This window comes from Arvicola amphibius, chromosome 7, assembly GCF_903992535.2.
Source record: "Arvicola amphibius chromosome 7, mArvAmp1.2, whole genome shotgun sequence".
NCBI classification, from domain to species: domain Eukaryota; kingdom Metazoa; phylum Chordata; class Mammalia; order Rodentia; family Cricetidae; genus Arvicola; species Arvicola amphibius.
Genome location: NC_052053.1, coordinates 92,999,874 through 93,015,926, shown reverse-complemented (window position 1 = coordinate 93,015,926; position 16,053 = coordinate 92,999,874). Strand labels below are relative to the sequence as shown.

The window sequence follows — 16,053 nt, the reverse complement described above, 5'->3', positions numbered from 1 at the left end:
CGCTGTCCTCTTCAGAAGCAAAATAACAAGAAAGACAGTATAGCTACTTGCATCTCGCTTTGTTTTTCATTACGAGTAATTAAAACTTGGTTTCTCATCCGGTAACTTAAGTTGTGTATGTGTGTCTCTGTGTGTACGGTGTGGGTGGGTACCTTTGTCCTGGCACACGTGTGGAAGTCAAGGAACACCTTTGCTGAGCTGGTTCCCTTCTTCCTCCTTTACATGGCTTCTGGGGATCGAAGTCAGGGCTCCAGGCTTGTACAGCAAGTGCCTTTACCCACCATCCACACCCAACCCTTTTGAAGCATAAATTTAACTTTTAAGAAAGTCGTAATTGCCTTTTTAGGGAAAACTAAAATTGATTACTTGTAGCTTATTTCCAAATGAAAGTCAAAATTTGTTGTTTTCTATAACATTTAGTCAAGGAATAGGCTTCCTAGGTATATTCCCCTCAATTTGGAAGTTAGAGAAAAAAATTAAAAAAAAAAACATACAAAAAGAGCATTTAAAAGCTGAGTGTGGTGACTTGTACATGTAATCCTCGTACACAAGAGGCTAGCGTACGAGTGCTGTGGTGAGTTCACAACCAGCCTCAGCTACTTCGTTTTTAACTAGGCTAGGCTATAGTATAGAAACGCTTTTTCTAAAAACTAAATGGAAAAAAAATGTTTCAAATGAATGGCCTTAGTTTCCAATTTTTAGCTATTCTTAATATTTATATGAATATTTTGATGGTATAGGGGATTTAAGAGATAAAAACTGGACTATCGTACTATTTGCTGGAAAGAAGTCTTACTCGATTGAAAAGAATTGAAATAATACCATCATATTCTTGGAAAATCTCAGTATTTGTGCTAGAAGCAACACATTTCTAAGTAATCTATGCATATCAAGAAGGCTATCACAAAGGACATTAGAAAGTATATTGAAATCATTAATAATAAAAATAAAGCATAAAATGTGTGATTTTTTTTTTTTCAATGAAAGTGGTGCCTTGAGGGATATTTGTAGCTCTCAGTGTTTGCATTACCACCTGAGTGCTGAGCTAGGCATGGTGGATGTGCCCACGGTCCTGCTGCTGTGGGGGCTAAGGCAAAGGCTTATGACTTTAAAGTCAGCCTGGGCTACCGATAGCAAGACTGTGTCTCAAAAGAAGAAGAAAAGATGCAAGAAGCAGAGGGAAGACTCTGAGGACTGAATCACAGATCTGGAGCTCGTCTTAAACTATACAGAGCAGAGTCGAGTGACTGAAAGTAAGTAGAACTGAGAAAGTAAGAAAAAGTGTAAGACAGTTAAACCAGAGAAACAGAAAATTAGCCAAAGGAAAAGAGCGTTGAGTGGCAGCATGAGATAGAGGGTGGCGTGAGTGTAGGACTGACCGGCACGAGATGGATGCTGTGGAGAGATGCTGGGGACCGGTACTAGTAAAGATGTCCTGTTGTTCTGACAGCTTAGGAAAGGGGACTGAACTCCTTGTTGAGGAGAGCGTTGATGCAGACTGAACAGAGCTGAAGTAGAGATTCCGCAGGGCACTGAATCTAGTCAGAGCATTGGGTTTTTTATAAAAGACTTCCTACAAAACAAGGGGTTTCTGCTTTCAGTGGTCAGTAAGACACTCAAGGGAACAAGTTCTCAAGGGAACAAGTCAAAGAGTAATAGAGGAAGACATACAGTCTTGTCTGTTGGTCTTTGCATACACACATATGCACACACCTACCCATACAGGTACACATGCATACATACACTGTGCATGCTACCCATATAGAAGTAGGAGGGGCAGGAACACAAGACAGTCACAAAATACAGTATATCAGTGTACTTAGTAAAATTCTAAAGAATCATGCTTTAGCAGTGTAAATTGAAATATTTTTATGCAGTAGACTTTAGTTCATGAACATAAACACTGGGCTTTAATTTAAGGTGACCTAAAATATTAAGCTAATCTCAAACTAGATTAAGATCTATCTATCTATCTATCTATCTATCTATCTATCTATCTATCTATCTATCTATCTATCTGGATTTTTTTCAAGACAGAGTTTCTCTGTGTCGCCTTGGCTGTCCTGGAACTCAACTTCGTAGATCAGGATGTTCTACATCTGATACCTGCCTCTGCCTCCCAAGTACATGAATTAAAGATGTGAGCCACCATGCCTGGGCCCATGTTAAGCTTTTAAAAGATGTATCTTTAGAAAGAAACATGCTAGCATAAGATAAAGATATCACATTTGACTACACAATTACCAAATTTGAGCATGTCAGGTATTAGTAAATAAATAGCTTGAATGGTATTTTTCAATCAGTTATTAATTCATTATTTAATTGGCTAGATATATTTTCAGAGCTCTGCAGTTCAGTCTTTAGGTGTATGGTAATAGATAAGTTTGAACATTTCTTAGTTGTATTGCTTGGGAAGCTGAGGCAGAAGGATCCTGAGCCCAAAATTTGAGGTCAGCCTGGGTGTCATAGCGATACTGTCCACAGAAAAGGGTGGTGAGACGGCTCAGAGGGCAGAGGCCCTGTGCTTTGTCCACTCCTTCTTTGGACCGGGTCCCACATCACTCACATCCCTAACTGTGATTTGTCTTCGTGACACCTGGCATAGGCATTGCCAGCTCCCTTCCTGTTGCACTCGTTGCTCAGAACCTGCTGGGACCGGGCCTTGTCTTCTCTCTGCCACCAGCTCATGTCTGTGCCTCTGACTCTTAGTTCCTGACTCTGCCCAAGGCCTGGAGGGATCCTGCCCCTCTCCCATCTCCTTGGAGCTGTATAGATGCCAAAGAAGGTCAGGAGCCTTGGTGTGTCCTCAGGTTGTGGAGCGATAGACTGGGCAGACTCTCACTTCCCTGTGAGTCAAAATCCCCTGTGTACCACGACCCTGTTCTCAGGTCATCTGTTCTCTTCCATTGCTGCTCTGCTAGTTTGCATGTATTAACTATTGTATAATTCAAAAGGATGTTTAAATACTAATGAGAAAATTGTAATTAGCTACAATAAAACACATTTTCTTTCTCAGGTGTGAAAATCTTACTGCTATCTTCCAGTCCTTCTGAAGGAAGATATGAGGTTTGGGTGGCACGTTACAGTCCCTGCAGTAGAGTCCTAGCCGGTATTACTAGGTGTTCAAAGGTGTTTCAATGTCGTCGTCACATGTTTTTGTTCAGAACATTTAATAAATTCAGGAAAACCATTAATAAAGTCTTAATGTTGACTGAAATACTCCCATTTACCTGTACAACCCCTTTAGTGTTCATGAGGGTTTCCATGACAATCTGTTGTCCCTACAGATGCTCTCAAGGTTGGTCTTGGAATAAAGAAGAGGACTTTACTCTCTTATGTAGTCAAGGCTGGCCTCACACTTGCTGTATAGATGACTTTGAACTCAGGATCCCCCTGCCTCGATATTGAGAGTGCAGGGATCACAGGCATATGCCACCACACACAGTTTAAGGAAGAATGCTTCTGACAGGCCTGCCTGCTCTGTTGTGTTTCCCTGCAGGGTAAATACTGATGGCGCACCAGAGATGAAGGTGGAGAGCATGAATTCCAAGGCCAAGCTGCATGCTGCTCTCTATGAGAGGAAGCTCCTGTCTCTGGAGGTGCGAAAACGTAGACGACGGAGTGGCAGATTGAGGGCAATGAGGCCAAAATACCCAGGTACCTGCCAGTGAGCATTGAACAAACTGAATGATCTGGGCCCTGGCAGAGCCAGTTAACCAGTTTCTTCCATAATGCCTAATGAGTCAGAACTTTCCTGATCACATGAGGTTAGTTTTCCTCTAGGTAATCTTCCCGTTCTGAAACTTAAATTTGAAAGGATTATAAATTTTGAAATGTCCAGTTCCTTAGTACTTGCTTTGAAAACTGTTCACAGTGAAGTGCATGTTTTGGCTCCTGCTCTCATTCCACCATCAAGCAAATACTTGAGACTTGAGGATAATGAGTGTCCAGATTAGTGGGGTTCTGAGCAGTGCTGCCCACCATTGATGATGACCTGGAAGCCAGTTCATCATTTGAAATTGCCAGTTGGCGTGAGTATTTTAGATGGAGTTTCTCACCCTGGCTGTCTGTACAGATCTGTTTCTAACGGACCCATAGATTGACACCCCCATGTTCCCTCCTTGGTGTAGAGCACCTGTGTCAGGCAGCTCATTAGTCACTGGGGTTTAATTGGTGAATTTTCAAAGGACGGGGTTCCTGTTCTAAGATAGCAGTACACACAGGCTTGAATGATCGTCCCCTGCTCTTGTATCTCCATGAAGGGTACTTTTTTTTTTTAACCCCCTCTGACATGCTAAAGAGCATGCAGGCAAGGGCTTTTGTGCTAGGGATGCCTTCAGTAGTGAGAAAGCCATGGGCGTGCTGAGATCTCTCAGCTCTGATGATGATCACTCTTAGGGCTGCTAGGAATAGAAGGTGAGAGCGATGTGCTTGCTGCCAACGTTGTGTCTCGTTGCTAGTTTGACTTAGAAATGGGTTTTGTTAAGAAGATAAAAGGAAGGTGTTGGGAGAGAGGACATTTTAATCCTTTTTTCAGCAACATTAGTGATTCTTCGCATTTAGTGATTACCCAACCAGCTGAAATGAATATTAAAACTGAGACAGAAAGTGAAGAGGAGGAAGACGTTGGATTAGACAACGAAGATGAAGAGCAGGAAGCCTCCCAGGAGGAGTCTGCAGGGTCTCTTGGAGAAACTCAAGCCAAGTACACGCCTTCGTTGACTGTTATAGTAGAAAATTCACCCAGAGACAGTTCCATGAAAGTTGCCGAGTGGACTAATAAAGGTGATCAGTGCTGCAAAATTGAGACTCACGAGCCAGAGTCTAAATTTAATCTGATGCAGATTCTCCAGGATAATGGAAATCTAAGGTAGGTACCTTTGAGAGTGATGGTCGTCAAGCTGCTTATAGCTGACTTGTACTGAATACCAGGTGAATGTCAGTGGCTTCACGGTTTCCTTTGGTAATCACAGAAGCCCTGTGAACTAATGATTGCTTAGACATTGCTACTATCACAGAAACGGAGGGATGGAGAAGTAACTTGTCCGAGGTCGAGCTATAGTACAGCCCGGGGTTTCATAGGCCAAATAGATGCTTGGTTGGCATCAGTCTCTACGAGTGCAGAGTGACCGAGAGGAGGAACTCAAGCAGTTTAGGCTTAGCATGTGAGACCCTTCAGGAGCTGGGGTCTGACCCCCATAAGGACACAGAAAGCATCATGTGCGAGGGGATCTTTGAACCAGCCCTTAACGGTTAAGGTTTAGGAAGTAGCGGGTGAGTGCTGAGTAGGTAGACGTGGGGGGCACAGAAGTGGTGCAGTAGTCATTCCTGCAGTCCATCAGCAGGCATTGCTGCACACCTGCACAGTGCCAAGACTATGCTATGCCCTAGCTCATTGCTGTGGGAGCAAGGCAGGCCTGGGGAACCTACAGTCTGCTGGGAAGATGGGCAGTAAACAAAGAAACATGGTAATTCAGACAGCAGAGAGTGCTCTGAAGATGACAGTGGTGTTGTGGTGGGGACGCAGGGTTCCCACAGTTGTGCTGGCCGTGCATGAAGAGGTGAGCTTTGCTGTGAATGTGTGTGAGGGGTCAGTCCCACCCCGACTGCCAGGACGCCAGCAATTCCAGGCAGAGAAATGGCACAAGCCTTTGTGTTTGGGAAGTGTCCGCCTGAGGGAATTGGAAAGGTCAGGAGGGGATGCTAAGAACTCGATGTCCCCAGTAGGCACTGTTAGATTGCCTTGGGGCTTTAGAGGAGCTGACTTTGGTTTCTGAGTGGTATTTAAGTCTCTACACAACAGTCAGACCTTGTTTCAGAAAGTAAATTTTGCTCACATTGTGGGAGAGCAGTTGATTAAGGAAGAAACTCAGTGTAGAAAGGGGACAGTTAGAATTGTCCAAATCTGGAAGATGAAGCTGTTGGTCAGCGATATTACAGGAATGAAGAGATGAAGATGGGCTTAAGCCATTTGTGAGGTAGGAGTGACAGACTAAAGCTCTGCATTGGCTAATGTGACTCCATCAGTAGGCAGAAAGTGCAGGAGTTATTTCCTGACAGAAGGCTCCAGCTTCTTTGTGTGTAAGGAGGATGTACCCTGTGCTGTCCAGCAGAAGTACAGCTTAGAGGTCAAGAGTCATAGTGCAAGCCTTACAGTGGACATTGCTGTCAGTTCAGATTAAGTGTGGATGGGGAGAAAAGGCACCCTGGGAAGATCAGTACAAAGACCAAGAGATGGGCTTCAGAGCAGGAGGAAGGCACACGGTCAGGGGCAGCAAGAGGGTGTCAAGTCTGCAGAGTGCTTAAGACCCCAGTGTTGTGTGAGGTCCTAAGGGGCCACTCGTGAAGTGAATTTATGGGTGGAGAAGCAGCTGTGAGTGGAGGGAATCGGAAAGCAAGTGTCACGTTACTGTTCCCAAGGGTTTGGCAGCAAAAGAAAACTAAGAGCACATCCTGGGTAGAGCTAGCTAAGAAAGGATACTTCTCATTTTAAAGATAGCAATTCTGGAGCCTTTGTAGACTTCAGAGGAAGAAGTTGATAGCCAGAGGATTAAGATATAGAAATGGATGTATTGGCAGAGAAGGGTTCTCTAAGAAGGGTGGAAAGAGGCCAGTGGAGGGATAGCTCTTTTTCCAAGTCATAAAGGATGGGCTGTGTGGCGAGCCCTGAGGGAAGCCGAAGAGCGGAGAAGCTGAGTCGGCTGTGCAGTGGCCTGTGCTCTCTCGAGGCCAGATCTATGCTTTGCCAGAAGGTGCACAAAGGTTTACATTTGGGAGGGTGCTGTGGAGAAAGAGAATAGTTGGTGAGTTCAGGTTGTGTGAACTCGTTCCCAGTACTTGGGCTCTGGTCTTTGGATTGATTATGCGACTGAGGTCAAGTCAGAGAGTCAGAGACCCTTTCCAGGCTTCACTGTTCTCTGGCGAGCCAAGGTGCAGGTCAGACCAGGATTTCTGAAATTGTTTCCTGACTTTGGGGGCAGAGGGTGTTAGAAAAATTGGAATTGGAAATGGAAGAAGGAAGTATGTTCTGAGCTCCGTTCCAGCAATAAAACCCTCCTTAGCGACTGTAGAAATGAGTAATTCTTAGTCAGTCTTAGGGACTTCACTGTCAGTGAGGAAACAGAGCTTGCAGGATGTTTTGCTGTCAGTCAGCAGACTCCAGACGGTTGCCCATTGTTCTGTGGGATGTTTCAGTGGTCTCCGGGAGCCTGGGGAACGGCCACAGCTAGGGCTAGAGACAGCATGCACTTGCTCCTTGTGTGATTTATCTCCTGAGGATCTGTTTAATAACTGTTTGGTTCTTAGAATCTTCTTGGTTTGATACAAATCATGGCTGTCTCATACTCTGTCCAGGTAGGACCTGTTCCTTTGAGTGGGTCTCAGGTTAGCTTTCCGGGGTCATTTTAGGAAGATTTATAGATGAGAAAAACTTAGTACTCTTTATTTCATTTGAAACAAAATAAGGATTGAAATCTCAACTGGTTATCAGTATGAGGGCTCCAATGAATGCAGTTGGAAGAATCTGGAACATGCTGTTGCTCTCTAGATGAGAATAGGAATGTCTTCGTTGGGAACATTTGGGTGTTTAAATTCATTGTTTTAGATTCATACTGTACTCCCATAACTGTCCCTGTTAGTAATAAGATTGTAACCTTATTTATAGCTCACTTGCTAGGAACTCTTAGCAATGAAAACTCCAGAGCAAGCAGACCCCTGGCGTTACTCCCCGGTACTCCAGTCCTCCCAAACACACTCGGCCTTAGACCCTGTAGAATCTGCAGTCTGCTTGGGACAGATCCTTCATCTTGACCGTGGGGAACATGAGCAGACAGTGTTTAGTGATTACATGTGCGAGGATTGTGAACGGAATTTGTGTTGGGCCCTAATCTTAGCTGATGTAATTTTGGCTACAGTGTCAGGAGGCCGATCATCTGAAGTAACCAAATCTTGCCTGAAAGAAAACAGATCTGCCACAGTTAGCTGCCGAAGTGAAAGTCGTCACTGTCTCTGGTCCCCTGGCTTTCCCACTGCAGCTTGAGGAGAGTCCTTGTCTGTACCCTAGACCAGCAGGCAGAAACCAGCCGTCACTAGGGTGCGTTTCACCATCTTGAAGGCTATTTTCCCCACTGAATGTCTGGGTTCGTCCCTGCCTGTCAGGCCGTGTACATCAAGCTCTGCTGGACCACATTCACTCATTCTGTTCTGGGCTCCAGTCACTCCTGTCTTGGAGCTGAGATGCATGACCTTATAATTTGGGCTCAAAAGTTCCTTCGTAGGGTTCATCTAGTTTCTTCTTCAGACGCTTTTCCGTGATAGGAGTATTGGTTCTCATAACAAAATCCATATTTCTCTACTATCTGCTAAGTATGTCCTAAAGAACTTCCACCACCAGGCCCCTTTCTACCAGTGTCCCCACGGCCACCAGGCCCCTTTCTACTAGTGTCCCCACGGCCACCAGGCCCCTTTCTACCAGTGTCCCCACGGTCACAGAGCACTTTGCAGTCTCCCAAGAAAGTTCTTAAAAATCAGAGAAGTGGAGGGGCAGGATAAAGAATTTTCAATTTTTGTGTTTTCCCTTTTTTTATGCTAGTAATGAGAAGTATTATCATGGTTTCTTACATTGGAAGCAATTTGAAAGTTCATGTAGGGTTTGGAAGGGTTCTTTATTCAGTAGTGTCTACCTAACAGCTTTCATATTCTTAGCTGTCCAAACAGAAGGATCTTAAAGGTCAGTCAGAGAGAGGCAGGTATTTGGTGGGCAGGTTTGCCGTTCTGTCTCATAACGATGTGCTGTTTTGGATCTCTACAGCAAAGTGCAGGCGCGGCTAGCATTCTCCGCCTACCTTCAGCATGTGCAAGTCCGTCTGACGAAAGACAGTGGTGGTCAGACTCTCAGTCCCAGTTGGGCTGCCAAGGAGGATGAACAGATGGTGAGGCTCTGCTCGCTGGGACCTGTGACTTACCCCTTTTCCTCCTCTCCTTCTCTCCCTTTATCCCCAGCTCCGAAATAATGTTCTGATAAAAGAATTACTGCAGGACGCTGTTAAAGGTCTAACCATGCAAGCCTGGTGACCTGAGTATTGACTCCACAGTTGTCCTCTGACCTACACAAGCATGGTGTGGCACACGCATTCACAGGCACCATGTACGTGTGTGCATGACACACACTCACATACACACATACATACACATACATACACACATACACTCACATACACACTCACATATACACACATACATACACACATACATACACACATACACATATACACATATACACACATACATTCACACACATACACATACACACACACATACACTCACATACACATAGATGTTATACATGGCAAAGTTTGAATGTTTCTCATGTTTGTATGTGATGTAAAGCAGATCTCTGAAGCCATGTGCATTATGCTGTGTAGAGGAGGTATCGGTTTACTCCATTTTGAATTGAAAATTGATTGCTCATTGGATGTTAAGTCCTGCATGAAGCCTTTGAGAAGGAAAAAAAAATCATTCTTCTGTCCTTAAACTGCTTTCCATTTCATTCTTTGAGGGAGGCATCGTTACCTCGTTTTACAAATGAGGATAAAAAGACCTAGAAAAGCCAGCACTTTTGTTCTGCAGTTTGAATGTGGTAAAACTGGACCCAGCATGTTATTCTTGCCTTTACTTTGTTTCCTTTCTTTTCTGTCCTGAGGAGTCCCATTAGCTTTTTGAGTCAGTACCTCTTTGTAAACTCTCCCAGAAAGTACTGTTCCTATGTCTACTTGTAATTGTGTAAAATTTTTGGATTACTAGAATCAAACTTATGACAATTTTGACTATGTATTAGTCATTTGAACACACCAAGGATTTAATATTCTGGATCATAATGACAGGGAGCATCAGGTTTTTTGGTAAGATCAGAGCTTGTAGAGGAAGCCACAGCCTTTTAATGCCAATCTTAAACTTCTGGCATTACCACAAGCAGAGGGATCTTCAACTCTGAGGAAGCTGGGTTCTTTGTCAGGGCTGACTTTAATTTTTAGTTCTCTTAATGAAAGGTACATTTTAAAAAGCATATTAGTTATCCCAGAAAGCAAATGATGAATTTAAAGTAGCCAGTGCAACCCATAGATAAAACCTTGTGTGTCATGAATAATCCTTCAGCCATCAGTGGAAAATGTTAGCGCTACACTTTCCAAGTGGAAAATTGAGCCTGCCTTTTTCAGAGTCAGTTTGTCTGCTCCACTGAAAAATAATGTTTTAATATAGTAGCTTAAACCACGCTATAGTAAAGACATCAGAGAACTATAAAATACACCCCCTCCCCCATTATAAGGCTGTAACATTTATGCTGGATAAAATTGGAGGAGGGGGTAATGAACAAAAATCAAATGTAAAAAAAATCACTTAGAAAGTAACCAAAAAGCAAACAAACAAACAAACAAACAAAAAAAAACAACCAAACTAACCCTCTGGTTGCTGACTGAGTATTCGGCCAAGATTTGGGGCTTTCTACAAGAATATATGAGATCATCACTGCAAAACTGAGTAAACATCGAGCTATCAAGCTGCCCCTGGCCATGGCTCGAGGATCAATAGCCTTGTTTATGAAAAAGGCAGGTACACAGCTTCCTTCTGTGATCCAAGTCAAAAGCCTCGAGAGCCGCCCCATGAAAACAGTTTTTATATTTTATGGGCAGTAACCTCTTTGAGGTCTCTGGCTCCACAAAATCTCTCAGAAGCCTCTGTGTTGTCATGAAATGACCTGACTGAGATCCTCTCAAGTTCAGAATCCTTTGTCTCCATCTTAAGCGAGGAATAGTCTTCCATTCTCTTAGTGACTGTCCCCTGGTGTTGCTTCCCACTCCTGGCTCTTAGAATTCCCTTATCCTTTGGAAGGAAGAATGGTTTGTCCAGCAGTTTCTAGTTTCCTTCATAGCCACTTTCTAAGCAGTGGTTTCTGCTCTTCAGCTGCGTTCATTCCCCATGCTTCTTTCCATTCCTTCCTCCACTGTCCTTATATGAAGTCTCTTGATGCGACCCCAGAGTCCAGACCCAGGGGCTGCCTCTAGCTTGTGATCATGTCTCACTCCGGGAGTGACTCTGGGAGTCTTTGACATTTAACCCTTTTCTCCCTGACCTCTGTGGAATTGTTTTCTATTAGGTTTCTCTCTGTACATGATTTTTTTGTTTTGTTACAGGATCTTACGTGTAGCCTAGGTTGGTCTCTAACTTGCCATGCTCTCCCTCAGCCTTCCTAGCCCTGGCATTATAGACATGTACCATTGTACCTGATTCTGTTTCTGCCCTCTCACTTTGCTGAGTTCATCTGCTTCTGTGATTTTAGTTTGCACTGACCTTGAATGCTAACTTTCCTAACTATATCTGTTTGAGCCCCTTTTTAGAAACAATGTCCACTCCTTAGGTTATAATAGCTCTGCTTGTGTATATATACATGGTAGTGTTTGTATAACTGCTGCCTTACTAAATAGTTACTTGCATCTCTATTTGGTTTTTGGTTTTTTTTTGGGGGGGGGGGGGGTTTCGAGACAGGGTTTCCCTGTAGTTTCTAGAGCCTGTCCTGGAACTAGCTCTTGTAGACCAGGCTGGCCTCGAACTCAGAGATCCTCCTGCCTCTGCCTCCCGAGTGCTGGGATTAAAGGTGTGCGCCACCACCGCCCGGCTGGTTTTTGTTTTTTGATTGCCCACATACTGAGGGAAGAGAATACGATCCTTTTGTTTTGTCTCTATGTAGTGTCTTACAGCTAACACGTTAGTAAAAATGTGTGACATACCTCTTCTCCCATCATCGTTTGTTGTCTCTCACATCTTTTGTTCGAGCCTATCATTGCTTGTCTTCTCCATGTTTAGCACAATCCCTGCTTTGTTCCTCTCTTTCTCATTACTTTATTTAGGAGCTAGTGGTTCGTTTCCTTAAGCGAGCATCAAGTAATCTCCAGCATTCATTAAGGATGGTGTTGCCTAGTCGGCGACTGGCACTTCTGGAGCGCAGAAGAATCCTTGCCCACCAACTGAGTGACTTTATCGTTGTGTACAACAAGGTAAGTTGTTTACCTGATAGTCTTCAGTGTTGCTTTATCATACCCTGTTGGGAACAGGCCATCTGCTTTGTTCTGTTCTCTTGGTGGCACCATCCCCAGTCCAACTGGGCTGAAAACTGCATATTTTGAAGACTAATGGCTACACTTAACTCTTATGAAATTGCATCATTCTTTGCTCTCTAGTATACCTGAGAAAGATCCTGGTCTGTGTGCAACTGTAGTATAGTATTGTGCCTATAGACACTGGGGAGATGACCATTTGAGAGTGAACTTAAATTATGAATTTAATATGATGACTTGCATTTCTATTTTGGAATAGTTTTTCTTCTCTGAAACATTTGAAACAGGAATATGACTTCATACCTATAAGGTACACTATTTAATTAGAATTTTTTTAAAAATGTTTTGTATCGGAGGCTCTAGGCCATTTTAAAAAGATGTTATTTTGGGAGAAAAAGTATGGCTACTATGTAGGAGGAAAAGCGGGGTCTGGAAACTGACGCGGCTTTTCTGAAATTACATGGGAAGGCTAGTGGACTGTCGGCACACTGAACCTTAGCCACGATTTACTTCAGATCTGTTGAGAATTCTGTTTTGTCTTACACAAGTAAAAACTCAGTCAATTTGGAAACTGATACAAGAGACTCTTCCAAGACCAATCTTTCCTCCATGAATTGCAACAAAATATTGTGTGTCTGTTGTCCAGCAGCATTGTGAAGCTGCAATTATCATCCCAGATGCTACTATAAAAGGCTCTTGCTCTATGACCCATGTTAGCAGAAAGTAAAAACATGATTAAAAATTACATTCTGCCACCGTTACTTGGGAATTTCAAAACATTTCATGAAATGATGACCCAAGTAGTATGTCAGATTTATAAGTGGTGGAAATACGAGAAGAATGAAAACCTCTCCCTTAAGGAGCCGTTAATGCAAGGTGAGGAAAGCAGAGGAAAGCTCATCTCTCGGGAGTCAGTTTGATCTTGTTGTTTTTCTCTGGGTTGGACACGGGTAGGAAACAGAACAAATGGCTGAAAAGAAATCAAAGAAGAAACTAGAAGAGGAGGAGGAAGACGGAGTGAATGCAGAAAGCTTTCAGGACTTCATCCGACAAGCAAGGTACAGGGCACTGCTGATCGATAGCCATGTCCTTCTGTCTCCTGAACTGCCCACCAAATCACCAGCAGCCCCTTGTTTCTGTTACGTGGATGGGAATAAACTCAGTCCCCAAAGGAGGGAACATTTCCTAGGTTTGGCCTCTCCATATCTTAGCCAGTTGTGTTGCTGTTGTCATGACTTCAGTTATCAAAACACTGCTGCTGGGTGTCTGGGCTGGAGTTCTAGACAGCCTTCAGCACACAGCGCGAGAGTATGAGAGCCGCTGGAAATGTGAAGTTAGAGGCTTCTAGTGTTTGCTCGGTCCAGATTTATTCCTGGCCTACTGATGCGGTGGAGATGACCAAATATTCCTACATAGAGTAAGGTGAGGACTGGCGGCTTCTCAACTCTGTGAGGGTCACGCCTGATTTATATAAAACAGAACAAGTTTTTCATGCTTAGGTTTGACCTTGAGAAATTGAAAATCTCTATGTTCAGCTCTGTTGATGTAAGCCAGCCAGACCATTTTACTCACTGACATTGTATTTCCAAAGGAAGAGATAACAAAAGCACTTAATAACATTTGTAAAGACTCACAATGGAGGGTCTTTTTTAAATTAGAGAGTTGTCAGGCTAGAGAGTTGACCCGGGGATTAAGAGCATTATCTATTTTTGCAGAAGACCTGGGTTCTCTTTCCAGCATCTACATGGTGTCTCAGAACCATTCCTAACTCTAGTCCCAGGGGACCTGACATAAAATAATAAAATCTAAAAATATAATTTTTTTAAATTACAGAGCTGTACAGAAACTACTAAACTAAAGGAAAAGCAATGATAAGCCCCTTTAATTAGGCTTCTGTAGTCCAAGACAGTGAGAGGATGACAGTAGAAAATCAACTTTCCGTTCTATGTGAAGTTAAAGTAGGTAATGGCTTATCAGTCTCTAACACTGAGGTCCTTGGTTAATTCTTTGAACAGACTTCACTGTGGCCTCAGTGTCTTATGTTTTAGGTGTGCTACAAACACATATATCGTTTTGTAGGGTTTATAGTTGTATAATGCTGTTTTGTGGATAGTCTGAAGTTTTGGGTAATATGCTTAAGAAAGCAGGTATAGAAATAAAGCAAGAATCAGCTTTCCACATCAGCCTCATAAAAACAGCAAAAGCAAAAAAGGACAAGGTGGTTCAGTGGGTAAAGGTGCTCCTGCCTAAACCAGAGACTTGCGATCCATTCCCAGGACCCACGTGGTGGAAGGAAAAACAGTTCCTGCATGTTGTCCTCCACGCCACTACCATGACATGCGTGTGCTCATCCACCAAGCAAATAAATAAATGTAAAAAGATTAAAAGCGGAAAGGAAAAAAGTAAATGATACCAAAAAAATAGATTTTTTTTAAGTTCCTAACAAAGAAAAATATATATACTTTGTATAGTGTTCCTGCACGTATGTCCAGAAGAGGGCACCGGATCTCATTAGAGAGGATGTGAGCCACCATGTGGTTGCTGGGAATTGAACTCAGGACCTCTGAGCTGTCTCTTCAGCCCAAAACCTCATTTTTTTTTTTTTTTTAAGAAAAGAAACGTAACTGGATACTAAATGTAAACTATATACACTCTTAACTAATAGAGTGTTTGGGGTAAAAATATATTGAGTCATATTGTTGATTGTCATTTAAGCAGCAGTTCCTGGGAACTGTGTGGCAGCATAGGGTCTTTTACTAAATTAGGGCGAGCACACAGATTCCTTCAATAGGCAGAAAAGTTCAGATGCCTGCAGGAAGGAGGCAGGTAGACTAATGACGAAGTGGGCAAAGGATAAGACAGGTACAGAATGGCTTGTGTTTGGGCCAGCTATCCCCTGCCTTCTAGTATTCTGAGAGCGCCAAATAAAACACTGCCAGAGAGAAGCAGGGCCCATTACAGCCCCAGCTGGAGATATCTTCCAGTTAACACTATTTATCTTGTGCCGCTCTTCTGCTTGGGGACCTGAGGGTTTATGGAGATCCATAGAGGTGCTTTCCTGGGTTCTCATTGGTATGTTCTGAAGACGGCAGGTGAATTGCCTCACTTCCTTGAAGGCTGCCTATGAGAAATAATACCAAACTCCAGAGATAAAAAAGTGGGCTACAAAAAGTGGCTGTCCACATTGAAAATCCCTGCCTTACTGCTTCAGAGCCCTCTGGCTGAGAGCAAGTTAGAGCCACGCATGCTCTGTTTGCTGGGAGCCTGCTCAGACCCTCCTCTGTTTTCTAATCCTCTAGACTCAAAGTGCCCATCTAGTTCTAGCTCCTTCAATATTCAGATGGTTAAAGATCCCATTTGTGGCCAACTAGGTCTCCGTATTTCTGACAGAGCCAATAACAATGACTTGTGGCCCTTTGAGTGAAAAAACCTATAAATAATCTTTTTTACATATTTTTTAATGGTACACACCTTTCCGTGTCTCTTGTTCTCTCCCTCCACTCCACCCCCCCCCCCCCCCGTGTGTGTATGCTGACAAGGAGGGTATTGTACAAAAATAGGGTGCTGGTAAGCTTTGACCTCATCTGTGGTTTCAATTTCTTACCAAGAGTGTGCTTACCCAGTAAAACTTGGTGCAGGTGACTAAGTACTTGAAATGTGTGTAGTGTGACTCTGGCAAAGAATAGTCTAATTTTATCTCATTCAACTAAGTCTACATAGCTCCATGTAACTATAGTGGCTGCTAAATCAGCTAGTGCGGGTCTAGAAATTCTCTGTGTGGGTTAATAAAGATTTATCATGGTCCACACTTTCCCAGTTGCTTTCATTTTAAACTGTCTATTAATGAGGCGCTTTCGCCTTACACGTCTCACTTTCCCTTCTCTGCTTACTGTTTCCCTAATAAAATGTCAAAAGATTTTCCAGAGCAGCTTCCTGTGCTGAC

General features: G+C 43.3%; 1 protein-coding gene across 1 annotated transcript in view; it reads left to right on the top strand.

Annotated features, from left to right (window-relative positions):
- The window catches only part of Ttll5 (tubulin tyrosine ligase like 5), a 213,509-nt gene that overhangs the window by 84,212 nt on the left and 113,244 nt on the right, over positions 1-16,053 (top strand). The window contains 5 exon segments of the mRNA XM_038335728.1: positions 3,500-3,657; positions 4,564-4,870; positions 8,810-8,930; positions 11,904-12,050; positions 13,065-13,168. Of these exon segments, the coding sequence (XP_038191656.1) occupies positions 3,500-3,657; positions 4,564-4,870; positions 8,810-8,930; positions 11,904-12,050; positions 13,065-13,168 (837 nt within the window).